Source organism: Zosterops lateralis (genome assembly GCF_965231275.1).
Source record: "Zosterops lateralis genome assembly, chromosome: 8".
Taxonomy (NCBI): domain Eukaryota; kingdom Metazoa; phylum Chordata; class Aves; order Passeriformes; family Zosteropidae; genus Zosterops; species Zosterops lateralis.
In genome coordinates, this window is record NC_139768.1 from 13,613,915 (window position 1) to 13,634,257 (window position 20,343).

At 34.8% G+C, this 20,343-nt stretch overlaps 1 protein-coding gene across 1 annotated transcript in view; it reads right to left on the minus strand.

Moving 5' to 3' along the window:
- Positions 1–20,343, minus strand: part of KNDC1 (kinase non-catalytic C-lobe domain containing 1) — a 55,633-nt gene that overhangs the window by 12,492 nt on the left and 22,798 nt on the right. The window contains exons 5-16 of the mRNA XM_083866872.1: positions 19,544–19,661; positions 18,161–19,194; positions 10,675–10,789; positions 7,572–7,643; positions 7,416–7,477; positions 5,060–5,218; positions 4,663–4,740; positions 3,926–4,016; positions 3,592–3,754; positions 2,657–3,498; positions 2,405–2,549; positions 1,174–1,271 (exon numbers count right to left, since the gene is read on the minus strand). Of these exons, the coding sequence (XP_083722998.1) occupies positions 1,174–1,271; positions 2,405–2,549; positions 2,657–3,498; positions 3,592–3,754; positions 3,926–4,016; positions 4,663–4,740; positions 5,060–5,218; positions 7,416–7,477; positions 7,572–7,643; positions 10,675–10,789; positions 18,161–19,194; positions 19,544–19,661 (2,977 nt within the window). The remainder of the gene's footprint in view (positions 1–1,173; positions 1,272–2,404; positions 2,550–2,656; positions 3,499–3,591; positions 3,755–3,925; positions 4,017–4,662; positions 4,741–5,059; positions 5,219–7,415; positions 7,478–7,571; positions 7,644–10,674; positions 10,790–18,160; positions 19,195–19,543; positions 19,662–20,343) is intronic.

Consider the following 20,343-nt stretch of genomic DNA (forward strand, 5'->3'; position numbering starts at 1 on the left):
AGCATTTAAGCAATACAGAGAAACTTTAAAACAGAAGTTCAACATGTCAGACCAAGGCATACATTAGTAAAATGCTTAGCTTTTGAGTTTTTTTCCATCCATAAGTCTTGAAGCTTTTATTCCATACAGAGAGGGCAAAATATTTGATATAGCCAATAGATGTTAAACTTACTAGTCCTACAGGGCTCAATCCCTTGAGTTATGATAGGACTCTTTTGCAGTTATAACAACTACTACCAACCTTCAGGGACTGAGGTGACAGTCAAAGGTTGGTATAATGCTGACAGGAGTTCATACCTGCCAGAAGTCTCCCTTTTCACTTGAGCAACCCCCAAGGGCTTAGATATGCCACCTTGGAGTCAAACAAACCTAAACTCCTGGTGCAAAGAAATCACACACTCCATGGTAAAGTCTAAGCTCTACATTTGCAATCATTCTGAGCCAAAAATGGAAAACTGTTATATTGAACAGCAGCCAAGTGAAAAATTAAAAATTTATGTTTTGCTATTAAAAAATGAACAATATAAGTATACACAAGCCCTTCTGTAAAGCACACACATTTTCACTTTGCTCAAAATAGAGAAGTAACCAAGTTTAAATGCTGAAATTTGGATGAACTATCTTGAAAAAAACCTCACACTGGTAAAGCAGCAACCAAATAGAAGCTGTCCATCAATGCACCAAGCCTAGAAAGGGTAAACGATTTTGTTACAATATTAAGGTTCACTAGTCTCAGCTCAGTTTTGAGTTCAGTTACTGAAAGATAAGTATTTTGTAAACTTTCAGTCACAAAGTGTGTCAGGAGAAATGGAAAACCCAAACTGAAGAAGTATAAATAAACAATCCACTAATGGAGTAGACACTAGAATATCTACTCAAACACAAGAAAACCACATACAGCAGTTACCAGCTTTAGGGTTTTCAACAGAGACATCTGTTTAAATAAAAGTAAGTAAAAGTAAATGACATCCCACAAAATAACACTGGGTCATATGTAAGCCTCATATAAAAGACATTTATGTCCTTAAGGCATTGATAATGTTCAGATTCAGTGAAAATGTAACTGTTAAGGAGAGTGCTCTCCTGAAGACACAGGCAAAATGTCTCAAAGCTTCTGTCATTGATAGATTCCCAGCACACACAAAGATCTAGAAACATGAAGTCCCTTCTCACCTTCTGTCTGATCACTGCTTGCCAAAAAGCTTTCAGATTTCTTCACATCTTGGAATATATTGTCGCATTTTGCTTCATCTGCTGAATTTTCAGTTATGCTGAAAATACAAGGAGACTAGGAAAAATTAGTATTTCCTATATTTTTATATTTACATCAGTAAAAGGAGATCTTACAAGTGGCTCTATCATGCACATAAAGGGCTTCTTAGCTTTTATCTAATTCCTAAAGTTTTCGTGTTCAGCCTCAGTTGTTATTTTACAAGAAAAAAAAAAATTCAAATGGCTATTCAAGCACAGTAAGACAGATTTTCCTGTACAGGATTTGGCAAAACTCCAACAGAAGTATCAGAGCACACACAAACAGAAGGCCTAACTCCAGGCATAACTACAGACTGCAAGTTACTGCAGTGGGGTTTTCACTCAGCATTCAGTCTCTGGATAAAACTGACTCTAAGTCATCTCTAGTTCGAATCATAATCTTAAGTCAAAGAAGCTAACACTGAAAAATCTGCTATAGTCTTTGTCAAACCAATGTTAAGTAAGCACCATCTGAGAGATATTTTAAGACAGGACTTGCATGTGATGTAAAAGCTAGACCTGTATTTTTCTCTGGATAATAAATTATGATCTCACACCGTCAAAAACTACTTTGTAACAGGAGTTCATACACAGGATAACCCTTCATAAATCTCAGTAATTCAGCTGCAACAGCTCAGGTTTCTCCTACCATATCACTGAGCTTTGGGGAACTAAGAGCCTAACTTCCAACCAGTTTTCAATATCTCCCAACTCAAATGGGAAATAGGCCAGTATACCAGGGTTGGGTACTCAGAAGTCATAATTTATTATCTCTGAAATTTGCTGTAAGGAAAATTTTTCACCTTTCAACACTGAAGTTTTTCTAAACTGTATCTACTAAGCTGCTTTGTCAAAACTTCAAATTTGTAGTTCCATAAACCCTCAAATTAACTTTCACATAAATTGATTACCGTTATTCAGCTATCCTAAGATTGAGTTACAGAGAAGTGTGGTAGAAAATATTTCTGACTGAATCATTAAGCACTGTTTACCACAGAGAAAGCTTTGAAAAACCTCAAACTGTGAAATTAACAGTTTACAGAAACAAGTACAAATACCTGAAGAGAAAATGTATATTCTTTCCTGCTTCAACGAAGTAGGGATAAAAGCATTAAATTCAACTGTAAGAAGGTAAAAGTTGAAAAACACTTACCATAAATGTGAAGATCTTCCTCCATTTACTACCTGATAGAGATTTTCCAGTAACTTTTCATCCCAGTAGAGGTCACAAAACTTCTCACAAATTCTATCAGAGAACATACCAAACTTAATTTCCTTTAAGTTTAAAATGAAGTTACCTTGTTTAAAATAAAAAGAACAGAAACAAATAAAAGAGGGAGAAAAAAATTAATAGCAATATTCTTACAAATCAATGATAATAACATACAGAAGAAAATGCACATACCCATACCAAAAACTTCAGCTCCATTCTCTAAATAACCATCAAATGCAAATTCCTCTTGTATAAGATGAATCACTTCCTGTAGTAAAGTGTCACTTGCTGTGTTCTGATGGGGCAGGACTTTATTGTCACAGAAATTGTAACTGTCTTTGTCCACTGAAGTACGTGGTGTGTGTTCTTCAGTGCAAAAAACATCTGTGCTGGTTGTACACTCAGTTTCTTGGCAGTTGGCTTGAATAACAGGGCTACTTTTACCAAACTGGTTCTCTACATTAGTAGTCTCATGACTTTGCACATTGCAAAGGGAGGCATCATTTTCTGCTTGCATGCTCATTTTATAACTTGCAATAGTACTTGAAAGTAGCACTGGCAAACTGTGATAGCAATCATAAGCCATTCTTGAGCGAAGAGGCTTATTTGGTATTTGCTCTGATACAGCCAAATGTACTGGTACAAATGTCAGAACTCTTTTCCCTGAGTCCTGTTTGAGAATGATGTTATTTATATGAAGAAAATTAGGAGATGTAGGACAAGCTAAAGAGCCGTAGGGATCTTCAGATAAAATGCTCTTCTCTTGTAGAATATGTGAGGAATCAGATGGCGATGGTAATGTAACTGGAGAAGTAAACGTATTGCCTGAGTTTTGCTCTTCTGAAGACATCTGGAGTGAGTGGCTTGGAACTTGTAAATCACATTCAGGTGTTTCAGGTGCAGTTTCAACACCACCTGTATCCTCAATACCACAGCTTTTGGAGTCTTCTACGTATCCTGATTTGTTCTGATTCATATATGCTTCTTTCCTTGCCTCTTTCTCAAATTGGTCAGAAACTGGTGTGTGAACCTCTCTGAAAAAAACCAAAGATGTTTTAAAGGAAAATTTAAATAGCTCTAACAATGAAATTTAAGCTTTAAGTTACTCTGCTTTAAGATATACTAACTTTGTTATATTTGCATCTTGTTGCAAAATAATAGGCTTAAAGTGAGTTGCAGGAGAAGTGAATGCAACAGGCAATGTTGCTTTCTCACAATTTGGTGAAATCTGGCACGGTACTGGTCCTTTAACTGCTACAAGTTTACTTTCACTGGTAAAAGGCACAAATCCTAAAAGCAGAAACACAGAAAGATGATCAATATGTAAAATATAAATGCAAAGTAAGTAACAATCAATTTAGATAGAAAAAAAATTGCACATTGGACTGAGAAAATCTTATGTGGAGAACTGAACTAGAGAATGCTAAACCAGAGTAAACATGTCAGAGCCTGACTGCTTACCTAGACTTGATACTGAAGGATCCATTACACATTTCTCATTTTTAAATTCAAAAGTGACATGATCTTGAGACACAGCTTCTTCCTCAATAGCCTAACAATAAACATGGAATCCCAAATTGATGTTATTAGCATTTTCTTTTTTCAAATTCTGCTCAGCACATTGCTTTAAAAATCCTAATCCTCATATACACCTTGAATATTGCAAAGCAATAACCTAGTCGTGCCAAGGTGAGGAACTAAAAAAGTTACATGCAGAAGTCTAAGGACTGGTAGAAGTGTTTAGAAATCTCGATAAATTGGTATTTAAAATCAGAACCTTAAGGTAAGGTTTTGAACAATTTCAAAGTTTTGAACAAATTCAGCTCCATGGACTAACTGAATCCTGTGTGTATTATGTACACACATTTGAAACATAAACAGAACCCAACAATTACATATTAATTTCTTCTGTGGGGTGGTAAATATGAAATTAATTATGTGTTCTTCATCCATACAGATTGTGGAGTCAGAACATCACAATCTGTGGAGTGATCACTCCAACAGCAAGAACTAGGAAAAGGCAATACTTACAGACTACTTGAAAATACATAAAAAACCCACCAAAACAATCCAAAAATCACACCAAGAAAATCAAACCCAAAATCTAGCTACACTCGCAGGCGACAAAATCTTACTGGAATACATTTACAGAAATAACTGAAAAAACATACAAAATTAAAGAAAGGTGGCACTCTTACCTTAAAGATGGGTTTACTCAATAATATCAAAATATTTTTGCTGTTTATATCTTGTTCAAGTAAATAATGATTACATGTCTAAAAAAAAAGTAATTTTCAGTCAGTAAATAAGTTTTCAATCAAGTGAGGTATTCTTGGACAAGGACAAAATCAAGATAAATAGTCAATTAGAAGTAATCTAAGTTTAGAAAGTCCTATGAACCTTGTCCAAGTCCAAGTACCTTGATAATTTCAATATAAATTAAGAACATACCCCTCTGTGTCCCTAAGGAGGTAATTTTAAAAACAAAACCCAAAGTGACTGGTTATGATTTAATTAGATATCAGTCTATTACAAGTATTATTTTGATTTTAAAAATACTAAAATGAGACTGTAGACACAACTAAATCTAGTAACCTTAATTGCAGCAGTTAGAGAAGGTCTTTCTTCAGGGTTTTTTCTTGCCATATCCAGAAGTAGTTTTTTTAATTTTCTTGGCAATACGAGTTTGTGACTTGGTGGAACACTGTATTTTGCAGCCATCCACAGAACTGCAGCAACACCATAAACACAGACCTATTGGTATAACACAAGAGACAGGAAAGATTTAAACAGACTAAATAAAGCCTCCACTGCAAAAACAATTCCAGCAAATTATCCAAAAATTGCTCCCATTTCCTGCCAAAAAAAGAAAAAAAAATTACTAGAGCTTTTAAAGTACAGATTACATTTGGCTTTTGAGGGTGCTGGTGCATGCTGGGCCAATAACAGTAGCTATTTTTCTACTGGTGGAGCAACAGACATTAATTCTCTTATTCTTTACCTAGGGATATTATTCAACAAAAAAGTATTTAAGAACCATTTTGAGGAATTTGTTTCTCATGTAAAAAGATTGCTGCAAGCTTCAGAGTTCTACCATAAAACCTGGGCAACTGCAATTTACTTAAAAAAGGTCATGATAATTCAGCAAGTAAGTGGCACACAGTAATTGCAAGCTAGCCAGGACAAGTCATATTTTACAGAGAAGATTACACCTGTCAGAAGAATGAGGCACTGCATATTTATTTTAGCAATTATAGTGCTGTCTGCAGCTAGACCAATTGAAGTTGCCCCAATGAGGGACCTTGAAAAGGACTTGGTCTTTACCAGCTTTCTTGTTTTGTTTGAAGAATTATAATTTTCTGAGTCAGATTTAGTGCACTTAATGCTTAGCTTTCATATGTTATCATGTACTATAAATGCAATTTTAAGAAATTTAAAGCACCACACTTTACCTTGCCTCTGAAAGATATTATAAAAGCTCTATGGACAGAACCCTAAGCACAGTAGTAAATAATGTGTTCCCATAAAACAATGTTTTCTGGTACTCTTTTGAGCAAAGTGAACAGCAATGAACAAAATCTAACAAGTAAGTGATAAACTTACAATTATAAACAAAATAATCTCATTAATAGTTCCATTTGAACTATTGAACAAAAGCTACTAATAGTTACAAAAATACCTGAAATGGAGAAAGCAGCTCAATCAAAACAAAAATAATTTTCTTCCCCTTAGGTTTAGAACTCAAAGATTACCCTAAATTTATTTATTTAGGAAAAACTTGCCATCCAAGCCATCTGACCCTTCAAAGAAAGTTCTTTTTACTGTTACTGTGACTGACACTACACAGTCTTCATTCCCAAACCATAAATTGAACTGAACGTTTGTAACTAGAATGGTCATAACTAGAAAGTTATACAGCCATCAGGAAAAAGGCAAAAACCCCCATCAGCTTATTCTATATATAATGTTGTAGAAAAACAAGAAAACAGATTACTTCAGATATTCTAAAGAAAACAAACAAAGCACAAAGACTATAGAATTATTAATTTCTACTGTCTGGTGAAACTGCTCTATTATATTTCAGGGTTAGTTTAAGCTTCTGAAGCCTCTGAGAAACCTGCACATTGGATCAAAGAAGTTTAAGAAATAGCAATTTTAGGAAAGATATAAAGATATTTTCCAGTTACAGATAGCTTTACAGAAAATTGAGTATTTTAGTAGATTTTTATGAACTTTTATTTTCTGATTCATGATTATTATATTTAATTCCAAGGAAATTATGTTACACAAGGTACATATTAGCTAACCTCTTGTCTTGTTACATAACAGAAATGTACTGTAAATTCTGTTCCCCTGACTTTTAAGATCACTGTGGTACAGTTTGCAATTCAAAAGTAGTTGCAGTGGAGACACATTCACTTGCTATTTGACATTTTTATTATCTTTGTTCTAAAAGCTTCTTATGGCTTTTATCTATAGAAAAAAGCTCTAAGAAAACTATATTGGAAAAAGACATCATTCATAATGTTCTTAAAGTAAAAACATACTGATAATGATATTTTTATACAGTCCTCTAAATGTGAATAATGTTTGGGCTTTTGCCCAGATAGTCTGAATGACTGATATTACTGTGACCTTCAGAATGTGGGAACATGACTTCAAAGTCTGTCTTACTGCTAAAAAACTGAAAATAATTAAGTCTTATGGAAAACCATTGAATAACAGATTTTTGGCAGTTACTCCAAGAATTCTGGAAGGCAAAATTATAGAAGCAACTAATTTTATGAGAGATCAATATACAAAAAAGCCCCACAGATAACCAAGAAATGTTGGGAGAACTGAGAAATATTAATACAATCTTAGAAAAGTTTAGCTTTCTTCTTCAATTAGCAGAGGGATAAAACAGTCCTTAGATAAAATACAAAGCAACATACAAAACCTACCACATTACCTTCTCAGTATCCACATCCTCTTGTCCAACTTCAGGAGCTAAATAAAATACATCACAAGATTCTAAATGAGAAAAGAAATCAGAAACAAAAGGTAAGATGTTTGCTTTCTTCTCCATTTCCCTGAAAAGAAATAAACTTTCAATGTCTTATTTTACCGTCAGCTTTTGGAGCAGCGAAGAGGATCCTTCCATGGCAGTCAATCAGCACAGAGTCCAAACAGAAGACCACTGTGAAAAAAAACCCCAAAACACAAAAGGGCAAGGCATAATAAGTATCTGTTCTTGTACCTATTTAGCACTAATGAAAATAAATAATTTTAACCAAGAATTTACAGTGCCAGATATTACCCTATGATAACTGATGCTTTAAATAACATTTATTCTAGAACAGACACAAGCCAATAAAGAGACAGTAGCTGTGTAATTACCCAAAGCAATTTCTGCAGAACAAAGACTAGAAACTGGAAGTTTATTCTCTTTATACCCAGCACTGAAAAGGAAGGCCAAGAAAGAAACAAAACAAAAAGAAATAAATACTATAGGTAGACACACCCTAGTCTTCTCATAAGGTACCAATAAAAGATGGTCAATTTCTCTTAAGAATTTAAGTCTCTCCTCTTTTCCTCCTTCAACCCCACAAAAATAGAGGGTCATCACCTGGAGAGAGCTGACACACACGTGGCCAGATCCAAAACTCCTCTAGGTGCAACAGGATATGAACTCCAGTTTTTCACAAATAGTTATAATCTCACTTTCTCAGTGAAGAAATGTTACATAAGTCGGTATTTGCAAGGCCATGAAATTTTCCATTGTTAAAAAAGACATAATGGACTTCTAGAACTATTTTAAATGATCAGAGGTCTTCAGGAACTTAACATTAAGGTAATGAGATCATGTCATAAAATTTGGTGTTGAAAATCTTGTGGCAAAACTGTGTCTATCTGTTTGCTAACTTCAAAGCACATTTTAATTTAATGTGTTTTAATATATGAAGCCATATGGCCAGTAGTGTAGTTCTCTATTTCTAGACTACCATCAAATGCACAATTTTCTTATTTATAAAAAAGTACTGGAAGAATAGATTTTTAAATTGAATAAGAGATTAAAACATTAAATGTATAAATTATGAAATAAAATATTAAAGATGCCTAAGAGACACATTAATTTATTAATAAAAATTAATTGAAGAGGTCAAAGAGGAAAAAATAGAGTAAGAAAAAAAGGTAGTAATGCTTTTGCTTTTTTTAGTTACCTGTACAAACCACATCTAAAATTAAATTATTCACTATGCTTAACATAAATAAAGGCTTGTCTACTGCTTTCAATAATATTTAAGCTAGGGCTGAAGTATATGTCTTGAAAAGCAAAACTTCCCCGAATTAGGACCTTTGCTGGTTATTTCTGCAGAGGCAGCTTCACTACCACTTGGCTTTGTTTGTCAGCCCCCAGCCCTGCTCACACAAACCAAATCTCAGCTTGTTCAGTACAGTAAGAATCCTCACTTGGGCTCCCTGAATCACCCATGAGCAACATGTAAGCAGCAGCCTCTGATAAGAGAAGAATTAAGTGAAGTCCCAATGGACTTCTTGAAATCCCAAACAACTTTAGTAGCAGAGTTGAATTAACAAATACGTGAAGAAGAGGTTAGCTTTGGGATATGTTTTCTTAGCCAAGTAATTCCTGCTTAGGATAATGAAAAAAGTGTAATCAAGGAAGGATTTGGAGGAAGAGGCTGTCTGTGTGAATAAATAAAAAATAATCCAGCTTCATATATTTAACCATGACTCATCAGCTACCAGTCTTACTCTACCATTGTCAAGACAAAGGATATTTTTACAAGATATATTTAAAATACGTATCAACTTCACCTTTAGTAAGTATTATTCAAAAGGAATGTTGAGAGAACTCCATGTGTGTGTGTGAACACTGAACTAGTAACACCTCTATAAACCTCTCCACAATGCACCACTCCCCTCAGAACAGGCAGAGAATCCTCCTGCAGAAACATTCAAAACCTGAGGTAGCTTTATTTGTCAAATACAGATTTTTCAAGTAAGGTATCTTCCATTTGGTGGTTTGTATCATTATGCTCCCTTCTACAGGCTACATAAGGTTCAGATGGCAACTTTCAATATTTTTAAGACATGCATTCAGATGCATGTGAGTGCGGTAACAGAGGCTGGCTAAGCATATTACATTAAAATCTGAGCCATTATGTGCAGTTATCTGAAACCTTCAGAAACATTAGCAACATGCTGTGAGGCTGAAATAATCCTTCTGTTACAAGGTATATTAAATACTTAGTTTTATAGGTAACAATTCTTAAAGTGCTCAGAATCTTCACTTATGGCTTATTTCCTTTTAAGCAGTTTAATATCATAGAAATAAAATAACTGAAGCTGAAATCCAAAGAGATGCAATAAGTTTTCTGTACATTACTATCTACCTGTTTATATTCACTTACAGGCTTCAAACTCATCCCTGCCCATACTCTCAAAAGCAAGTTTGTTTCAAACCAAGGAAAAGAAAGGCAGGGTGGTGGGGGTGGAAACCTCTGCTCTGTTTATCAGAACTGTTACAGGTTTATCATTAGTATAAGCTAAACCATCATCCAGAATTGTGTATGGAAATAGAGAATGGTCTTCTGAGTTGCACACAACATATTCCAATTTTGTCAAAGGACAGTTCTCTCTTCCTCTCTCAGAAGTTTACTTTTGATAATTTGTCTGTAAACTGAAGCACAGGGGATGTAGAAGGAGTAACTCCATGACAAGACCCCCCGTACTTTAAAATGGCAAAGCCCTGCACTGTAGAAAATATGTCAGGAATCATTTGTCACAAAGAAACCCAGACAAAAGAGGAAGAGGAAGTTTTTTGTTTACATATAGATATATATATATATGTAGAACTTATTTCTTCCTGCTTGGTACAAGTCACAAGTGTTTTTGTTGAAAGTCGAAGTACAGATTCTCTATTCCCAAAAGGTCTAAAATTTGTTCCACTGCTTGAAGCCAAAGATTCATTTCTGCTGCAAAAGCTATCAAAACTCAGAATAAAGAGAAAAAAAGACATTCATCTATATATGAAAACTCCAAACTGAATTTTGTCACAATGTAAGAGAGTCAAAATAGAAATCTCGCCTTTTATTTTCTGCACACAAAATGAAAGCCAAGATCCTTTTAATCAACAGAATAAAATTAACATTAACACAGTAACATATATAACTAGGTAAAATACTTTATGATAATTAAGACTATACCTGGATAATCTATGCAAGTCTGCAGAGTACATAAACACTCATGACATAATGCCCAGAGTTCAAAGTCTTTCAGAGGCCTACCAAACCAGGACAACAGGAGTTTTAGAGAGATCCACTGAAAAAAACAGTGAGGATGAAGAAAGTTATAAAAATTATCACAAATAAAAAACAGCTACTAATGCAATAAAAAAAGTAAATCCTAATATAAAACATACTCAACTCAAAAAGTAACAAGAAAATATATTTATTGCACTTACCAGTAATGAATTAACACTGTTTATTAAAAAAGCATAGCATAGTCAGCTAACTGTATAAATGAATTGTTTCTTAATTGCTTCAGAAAAAGTGAGCTGTCTGGAAGGTCTTTCTTACCATACTAAGGAAAGACTTTTAGAATGTCCATTGTGTAATAGACATATTTTATGATGAAACATAATTACATAATTATAGGGATAACACCTAGACTGAAAAACATAAAAAATTCAAATGATTGCCATCAACAAAACAGTCCCACATTCAAAATCTGATTTACCCTGAAAGTTGCATTACATGTCTTACCTTAAAGATTTCATCAACATCTCTTTTCTTCTGTGAAAGATGTTAACAGTATTGACAGAATTAATGACAGGTTTATTTGAAATTCCAGGACGTTGTTTTAGTTTTAATCACTGGCTGCTCAATTTGTAGTAACAACATTTGTTTTTCTGACTATCAATTTAGCTTTTGATACCTACCGTAACACCTTAACGTGACAAAGATACTGCTCCATGGAAACTTACTGTTCTTTAGAGCCATTTTATGACTTTTTTATTTTTGGGGGGTGGTGTGTGTTTGTGTGAATCTAAGAATTGGAGATTTATAGTAGTGCACACACCTTACAGATCAAACCATGTCATATGGAAAAGCTCATCTCTAGTAGTGGCTCTTGACATCAGCTGCACTTTATAATCTCTGTTACCTACCAAAGGAACACTAAAAAATTCATTGTAGGCAGCAACCTCTGAGTGAGAGCAGACCCAAAGAATTCTTTTTAAAAAGAGCACAACACATTTTTTCTTGCATATACAGTCCTGAGAGAGTCAATTTCAGGCCATGTTAAGGAAAAGAATTACCAGAAGCAATTCAGGATTAACTCTGGAAAAAAACAAACATTCCACCTTCAAAAAAACTCCCAAACAAACAAAACCCAATCAAATAAAAAACCAACCAAACCAACCCAGAAAAACCCAAACACAAAACTGAAGCACAGGAGAAAAACAAAACCTCCTTTGAATTGTTTTGTTGCTTTTACAGGCACCTTTATATCCCAATCAGTATTTGTAAAATCTGCACAGACCAAGGGTCTCTCCCACACACTATGGCAGTACATCATTAACTTTGACAAATCAGCCTCTGCACTGTCATTTACTAAAGTCAATTTTTCATCCTTTTACTGAGATGCTCTTTGGATATTATCATGAAATACGTAATGAGGTGAGTACTGCATTGAATTTCATAAAGCTCAAACAGAAATAGCTTCAGTGCAATCTACTGAGAAAAGGACATTTCTGTAGCTGAAACTTTGTTAATAATTTTAACCAGAAGACCTTCACAAAGTACAAAATACTTTAGCCTCATATTGTTTAAATATTCTTTGAAGGTGAACTAGATAAACTACATTTTTTTAACAAAATATGTCAGGAAATGCACCTTTTGATTTACTGAAAATGTTTCATAGTCTGCCTAACTTCAACAGATAAAAATGAACTTGGTGCTATTATTCTTGTAGCCTACATTGCAGCACATTGCAAAAATTAGTAACTTTAGCATAGACAGATTTGAAACCAGGTGATAAGATTCAGTTTCATTCTCCAATTTTGCTATCACAAGCACCCTGGAGTGCAAAATTCTTTCATCCATGTGCTCTTACTGTATCTAGAAAAGTAAGCTCTTGAATTGTCTGATAAAAAGCCATCAATCACACAGCAGGAAGGAAAAGGACAGATAAACAAAAGAATGAATTAGTCTAGAGAGTATATAGGATATAGCTTCATACTATACTGTTGATAGATTACTATCCCTGAGCAGCACTGTCTCCCCCTCCAGCACACCAGTGGTTCTCATGTGCCTCAAATGCCTTTGCTCACAGACAGTTTACAAAGAAAGGAGCAGTCAAATCTTCAAATTAACCCTGAACAGATGACATGAGTGAAGAGAAACCATGAGAGAAATTTCAGACTGACTAAAACATTAAGAAGGTTTTGGGATTTAGGAATTTTCTTCTACTAAGCACACACTGGTGCCACATGTTTCTCTGTAAGAAAATCCCTCCTCTTGAAGTTTATGCCTCTAGAGGCTCTAAGAGCTGCAGTGAAGAAAGATGGACTTCCTTTACCACATATACAAATCACCTTTCACTTCAGGAGAAGGTGATGAATGGCTAGCCAGGGAAAGAAGAATCTCTCAGTAAACTGGAGACTGAACTTTGTTATACAGCAGAAAGCTGCAAAGTATTTCTCATCACCTCTTGGATATCCAAGCTCTTTAGAGTAAGAAAGAAATGACAGAAAGAAATTTAGGTGTGGCAGGAGAGTAGGAATAAATCCTAAGAGCAGCAGCAAAAGTTTATAAGATAGAAGTGTGTCAATGTCAATGATTAGAAAGGAGAGGATGAAGAGGCACCAGAAAAACTCTATTTTGGAAGAAAAATGTATGTAGGGAAAGCAAATCTTAGCATAAATGAGAATCACTGCCATCTATGAGATGGCCAAAACAAACTAAGTCAGGAAAAAAGGATGCAGTCTGGTTACAGGTTGGTGAACTTTATTTAAATGTATGTGCTCATTGCTTCTCTGGCAATCATTCCAAAGAAATAAGAAAACTCAAATATAGTATTGTTAGCTGGTATTTGTGTGCTAGTTGGTCTTCTGTCATGTTAATAAATACCTGCACTGCTATTGTCTCTTACTATAATTCACATCTCTCCTCACCTTGATCACATCAATTTTATTCCTGAAAGAAATACCCAAGAAGGTCATTCTTCTAAAGCCCTAATTATTCCAAATTTCCACCTTCCTTCACCAGAAAGAGAACTGTGGAAGACTTCAAATGAAAACTGAGGGTTCAGACCTGCTGGGGACTTGTGCTTCCAACATCTTGCAGAAGTTACCCCATGTAGTCAAGGTACACAACAAAACACGCTTCATCACACATTTGCATTTGTGGTGAAAAATGCATGCAGTCTGGTTCAAATAGTTTTCAAACTATACACTTCTCAACCTGTGGTTACAAGGCAGCTTTTATTTAAGCCTCAATCCTCAAACAAAGATATTTAATGCAATGCTCCTGGTACCACACCTTTGAAGTATCGTAACACAATGCACATTGTAACTCCACTGAACCTTGCTTTAGTAAATGTTTAAGTGTAAAACTCCTTATTTAGGCATGTCTCAGGTTTGGCTGTTTTGGTTTTTAACATGCAAGTCTCTGATTCATGGCTCTTTCTATTTCCTAAAACTTAAAATCCCCACTCAAACACCAAGAAAGAAAGATCTGAAGTACTGGAAAATGTATGATTAAATGCTTTTAGTCAAACCATCTTTAGCATGCATATTTTAGCAAAGCAAGCTCAAGCTCAACTCTTCAGCATTTATAAGTCCACTTCATTTAAACCATTAACATTATTTTAATATTGTTATTAAAAAGTCATTAATATATTATCAGTGAAACTGCACCAAAGAGGAAACAAAATTATAATCTAATTTCTCTTTCCAAATTTATGTTCTCAACGAGACGTTTTCATGACAGAAATTATATTACCCATTTTTAAAAGTACAAAAATGTTTTTCCCAGCACAGAAATTTTGTCAGGAAAATATGAAAAAGCCAAATGAGCCATTAGTGCCTATATCTACATCCTGGTGCCATTTTGGTTTATGCCCAAAGATTGCATTTCAAACGTTACTTGTTGGAAAAGCTATGGGTTTTTTGCAGTGCTGCAAAGATTGTTTAACAGATCTTCTACTTAATTGTTGGTACCAGAATTGTAAACCCCAAATTTAGTAAAGCATTCCAAATATGCAAACATAATCTATTTTATGAACATAATGCTGGCATGTTTAAAATAGCCAAAGCAAGATTTTCATCATTCTTTTCTTAGCAAGTATTATTCTGGGAACTGACAACTTTTCTTTCCTTCGTGTTATTTCCCCAGTGTTAAAAGTGTCAGCCTCCAGCTACATGGCTTTTCACTTCTCTCATGCTTGACAGGGTATGAATGACCAACAGAAAACAAACTTGCATTTATCAGGTTCCCATTAACCCTTCCCAAGTAAATGCCATAGCATTTAAATCACAGTGAAACATTTAAAAGGATTAGAGATGAGACACACCTGATTGGAATGAAACTGGTTAGAGAAATAAAAGATCCCCACTCAAACTTGAAGTGAAAAATATTTATTTATGGCATGCAAAACTATAAAAATTACTAGGAAAACCCTCACAAGATACATTGCAGTAGCCAGACAAAAGCAAGCAAGTATTTTTAGTAATGCTTACTAGCAGTAAAGCACACAACAATAAGAAGCAGTGTTTGAGTATTAGAAAAATATTGTCCACTGGAGAAGTACTGACAGGCAAGAAAAACTGTCTGTTCTCCAGAGTAGACAAGGTTGATCTTCAACCGGATGGGGCTGGTATTGCACCTTTAACAACATGAAATACTGAAAGGAATGCTAGAGATACCCTTCTATTGAAAGGAATGCTAGAGATACCTCTACTTGCTGCAATCAAGCCAATCTGTTATAGAGAACTCAGGTAAGAGCAGCACTGCAAATCCTCTGAGGTGTTTTCTATTTGCCCCACAAGGCAGAAATCATAATTAGTTGGGGCTTCGCACTTGTGCTTTTGCAGTAAATGAACAAATTCAGACTCAGCTTTCTTAAAAAAAAAAAAAAAAAAAAAAAAAAAAAAGAGAGGAATCTGGTAAAATTCTGGCCAATGGGAACTTGAGAAAAGACAGCAGTTGTACTTTTGTCAGGTAAGGGATAACACAGTATCGCTTATTTTTTTTTTTTTCAGTTCTCAGGAGGTAATACAGAGGCAAAAACTGCTATATTTTGGAAACCTGAGGAATAAAATCTCTTTTCCAAAAGAAAATAAGAAGCTGAAAACATTAACCCACCGCATTTCTCTAAGAAGACTTGCAGTAAAGTTTGCTATACAGTTAAATGATTACTGACTATGAATGACCTTCCTTCAGAAAACAAAGGATCACAAGGCTAGAAATTCAGCATTTCAGAAGCCTAGGTGTTAATACATTTAAAGGGCTTTTTCCTCCCTAAAGCAGTTAAATAATCAAAGAAGATAATGTTTGGTTTTTTGTTTAAGACCAACAAGGTTTTTCTAAATAGCACATTTTTATTTGGCAGAGCCTGAACACTTGCTGCAATTATTTACTAAAAAAGAGAATACAGAGCATGAGTCTATCAAATGTTTCTTCTATTAAAAGACAGCTACAAACCTCTGATATAAGAAGGAACCACTACCCTGCTGTCTTCATTTTAGATGCTATGTATTACAACACAGCTTATTAGGGTACCTGGAATAGCAGTTACCTTTTCTAATTCACAGTGATTGTCCAGTGAGTTCAGCTGGAGCAGGATAACCTCACTGTTCATAATACCCTACTTGTTTGCAAGAATGAAATTCTGTTCAGGCTGAAAGGACACTTCATTTAAATGGATGATGAAATATTTGAAGAAAAATAAGACTTCAGATAAATAGCAGAATAACCTGAAAATGTGTTTTGGTTTACTTTTCTGTGTGTCAAGTGTGTCTCAAGTGCTGCTGCAAAAAAGCAAATAAGATTTGTTACAGCTTTTAATTTCATGGAAAAATTTTGGAAAACTATAGTTCTGGGGAAGATTATTCTCCTAAAACTACCTTCATGCACCTAGACTTAAGCTTTTGCCCTGGTAATCTGGTAAGGACAGAATACAGGTCTTATTTCAACATTTTTCTTTCTCCTTAAGAAAGAACCCCTATCACTACACTCAACTAATGTTCGTAAGTGATGGCAGAAATAGGAAAAAAAATGAATGTGCGTACAACAAATGGATTATTTCTCAGAGTCTGAAGAATTGCACTTGCAGGTTTAAAAACTAAATGAAGAATTCAATATGCATGCAAAGAATAACCCCCTTGGAAGGCAAAACCATGCCAGTGGTACTTAGCCACACTTATGATCCTCCTGAACTATGAATTTAATAACACACCTGTTGAGGGAGAAGAGACAGGAAAGGAAAAAAGGGACAGATTCTTCAATTTGCTCTAGTTTTTGAGCTATGATGAACCAAAGGCTCTTTACACACCTGATAATTCTTGGTTAGTGCTCCAGCGAAAGTGTTGGGGCAAGGTGAAAAGAGGGACAGATGGATAGAGACTGAATATAACTCCAAGTGCCACAGTATGGGATGGCTGGAAGATGGGCTGGCAGGCAAGGAGAACAAGGCTGACTTACCAGTAGAAAGCAAGGAAAAACCCAACATCTTCACCTAAGAATAATGCCTAGAAACAAAATGTGTGAAGTTTGTGCTGCTCATTTTTATCCTGTCGTAACAAAGCTGGAGAAGGATAAACAACCCTGCAGATTTAGACAGCAGCTCTCCTACCACAGAGATTGTTTACACCTCTGAGTGTGGCACAAGAGAAAACCATCTAGTCGGAGACCAAACTTGTCCACCCTGAGATACGTAACTTGAGCAGAGAAGAGACCATATTACAATTATCTATCAACAAATCATGGTAGATTCTCCCTCTCTTATTTGGCTATTTATAAAGACTTAATGCATGAGACAACATATCCATCATATTGTGCACATATTTAAATTCTATAGTGAAACATATGTAACAAACAGAGACGCAATTTAAGAACACAGAACGAATATAGCATATGTACAATTTCCAAAAACTTAAATGTACATGTAAGATTAAAAAAAATATGGACTCTATCCTCCTGAAGCTGATGGGATATTGCCACTGATTTCAATGAGGTCAGGTATACAGTTAGAAATTTTGCAATTTTCATAAGCACCTGGGAGGCTCACTGCAAGGTAGTGAAATTTATGCATTGACAGTAACAAAGAGTTAAAAATGCACGTATGCTTTGGTCATGTTCTTACATATGTAATCAGCTATTAAGGAGTGCTGCTCTAACACACTAGTGAGTAGACTCCATTTGTAAAAAAAAAAAAAAGTAAAAAATTAATATGGAAGTCGATTTTGCAACAGCATAAATTTCACCATAGCACTTTACTTTTTTAATTTAAGAGGAAAAAAGGATCACCATGTTTCCAATATTAACTCTAAAGTGTGCAGGCTAGCATAACTCCATTTTCTGGGATGCTAAAGGGGACAAGGGGAGGGAAGAAATCACACAGTATTTAAGTCATCTCATCTCCACATAAGTGACTACAGCAACTATATAATGAAGACTTTATTTTTACTACCTGCTCATTACTTTTGATTTCTGAACCTCTGCCTCCACAAAGATTATCTTCATTATTGTTTGCACTCATCACACCGTTGCTTAATTCTGGTGGCCTAATTAGGTTTGATCCATGTCTGTTCCCACTGGGTTTTGTTGTTAACACTGAATCCATCTTGTTAAAATGTGGTATATAATTTTCATTTGACCCTTGAAAAGTTTCAGAACAGTCTTCCAACACCAAGTAGTTGTCTAGCATTTTTGCTCCAGCAATTGACTGATTTGGGCCTTTTAGCATATCAGCTGGTTTTAGCACTTCAGAGGTAGCACCAGAAGAGTTCACCAGATCTTCTTTGTGATCAGATGAAGAAAAACCTATCTTTTTACCACTGATAAGTGACATATGTTCTTCTAGATTCAAGCCAGACACTTGGGTGCATACACAGGGTGCTTGTAAATGACGAACATCAACTTGGTGACTCTTAGATTCTATTTCTGGTGGACTACTGACAGCAAATGAATTAAGATTTCCCTTTGAAAAAGCAACCTCATTATTATTGTCTAGAGGTAGTGACTCTTGTGTTACAAAGTGATTTTTCCTATCTACTGTTGGTCCACTGTTGGTTACAGAAGTAAAAAAGTTATTTGTATCTGCAAGTTCGAGTGGTAGCTTTGGAAAGGTTTTCATTTTTCTCAAAGAACCTTTCTTAAAAAGGCCATCTCTGTCCAGGTCAATAACACATGATTTTATATCCAGAGCAACACTACCAAAGCTGTCAGTATACACTGCGTGTTTGTCCTCTTCTTTGCTCTTCTCAGTTTGAGTTGCAAGTTGAGAATGTTGAGTTTTCTCATTATCCAAATCAATTTGCATTTCCTTCAAACCACTTTCTCTGCCAGTCACCATGGTAACTACAGAAGAATTGTTATGACAGGCAGTTGTTACCTCTTCTACTGCAGACGAATCACCAGCAATGCTGTTTTTCTCATTTGAATATAATTTAGATCCCAAACTTCTCTGACACATTCTTCCCTTCCACATGTTATCACAGACATCTAGATACAAATACAGATGCTTATATTAAATGTGTATTTAAACCTTCTAATCTCTCCTAGTAAATCTTTATATTGCTTTTTCTGCCGTTGCTGTTACATATCTCTAGTATGTTACACAAATTCTCAGTTTCTGAACAAAACACTTTGAATCATGAGGGACACTTTAAATATATTAATTAAGAGTTGCATGTCCCTGTTTCCCCATCACCAATTTACAAATATTTAACAATGATTTGTTGTAATCTAGGAAAGGAACCTAGAACAGGAGATCATACAACCACAGTCTTTAAAAAATCATTAGATATGTCAGGCAATTTAAAGTTTTAGACTAAATACATTTTAAGGTTACCTTGAGAAGCACCAAATGATTCAATTGAAAGAACTCTTCTTCCAACAGCAGACAAGCTTCGACAAATATTACTTGATGAAGCAATCTTCATTTTTTCTTCACATAATGACAAAATGCTCTAGAGAAAATTAATGTTAAATACTTATTTTAATAATGAATAGATTTGTGAATTTTGACTAGCATGAATGATGTTAACTCCCACAGTACATCTGAATTTATATGATGCTACATTGGAGGTCTTTCTTCTCCAATTCTTTATACTGCATGTTTCTTTTATGTGGTTGAATTAATTTCTTGTTTTTACCATGGGCTATTATGAAGTCATTTAATACAATTCAAGTTTTAGCCTACAGTTAGAAAGTCAAGAACAACTGATAAAAATTATCTTAAATGTTATCCTTTATGAGTAACATAGTGAAAATGCAAAAAGCTAGAGTGCTGATTCCTTTTTTAAACAGCCAATGCTTCGCTTGAATTCAGTGACACAGGCAGGTTGATGAATGTTTTTATTACTGAAATTACATTAAAAGTAAACTCTGAATCTTTAAAAACTGCAAAATACAACTCTAAAAAGCAATATTCCCAATTAGAAAAAGCAATCATTATTAGATCACAAGAAGTAACAGTATTTCATATCTCTAACCTGCAGCCTGAGCACCATTTGATGGCATTAGCATTGGTCTCACACATAATTAACTACAGATATTCACACATTTAAAAACCTGTCCCTTTGGGCAGGATGTAGAAGAGCTGCCTTTCCAAATACATCCCACCATTTCCTCAGTAACTATTCCTGGATC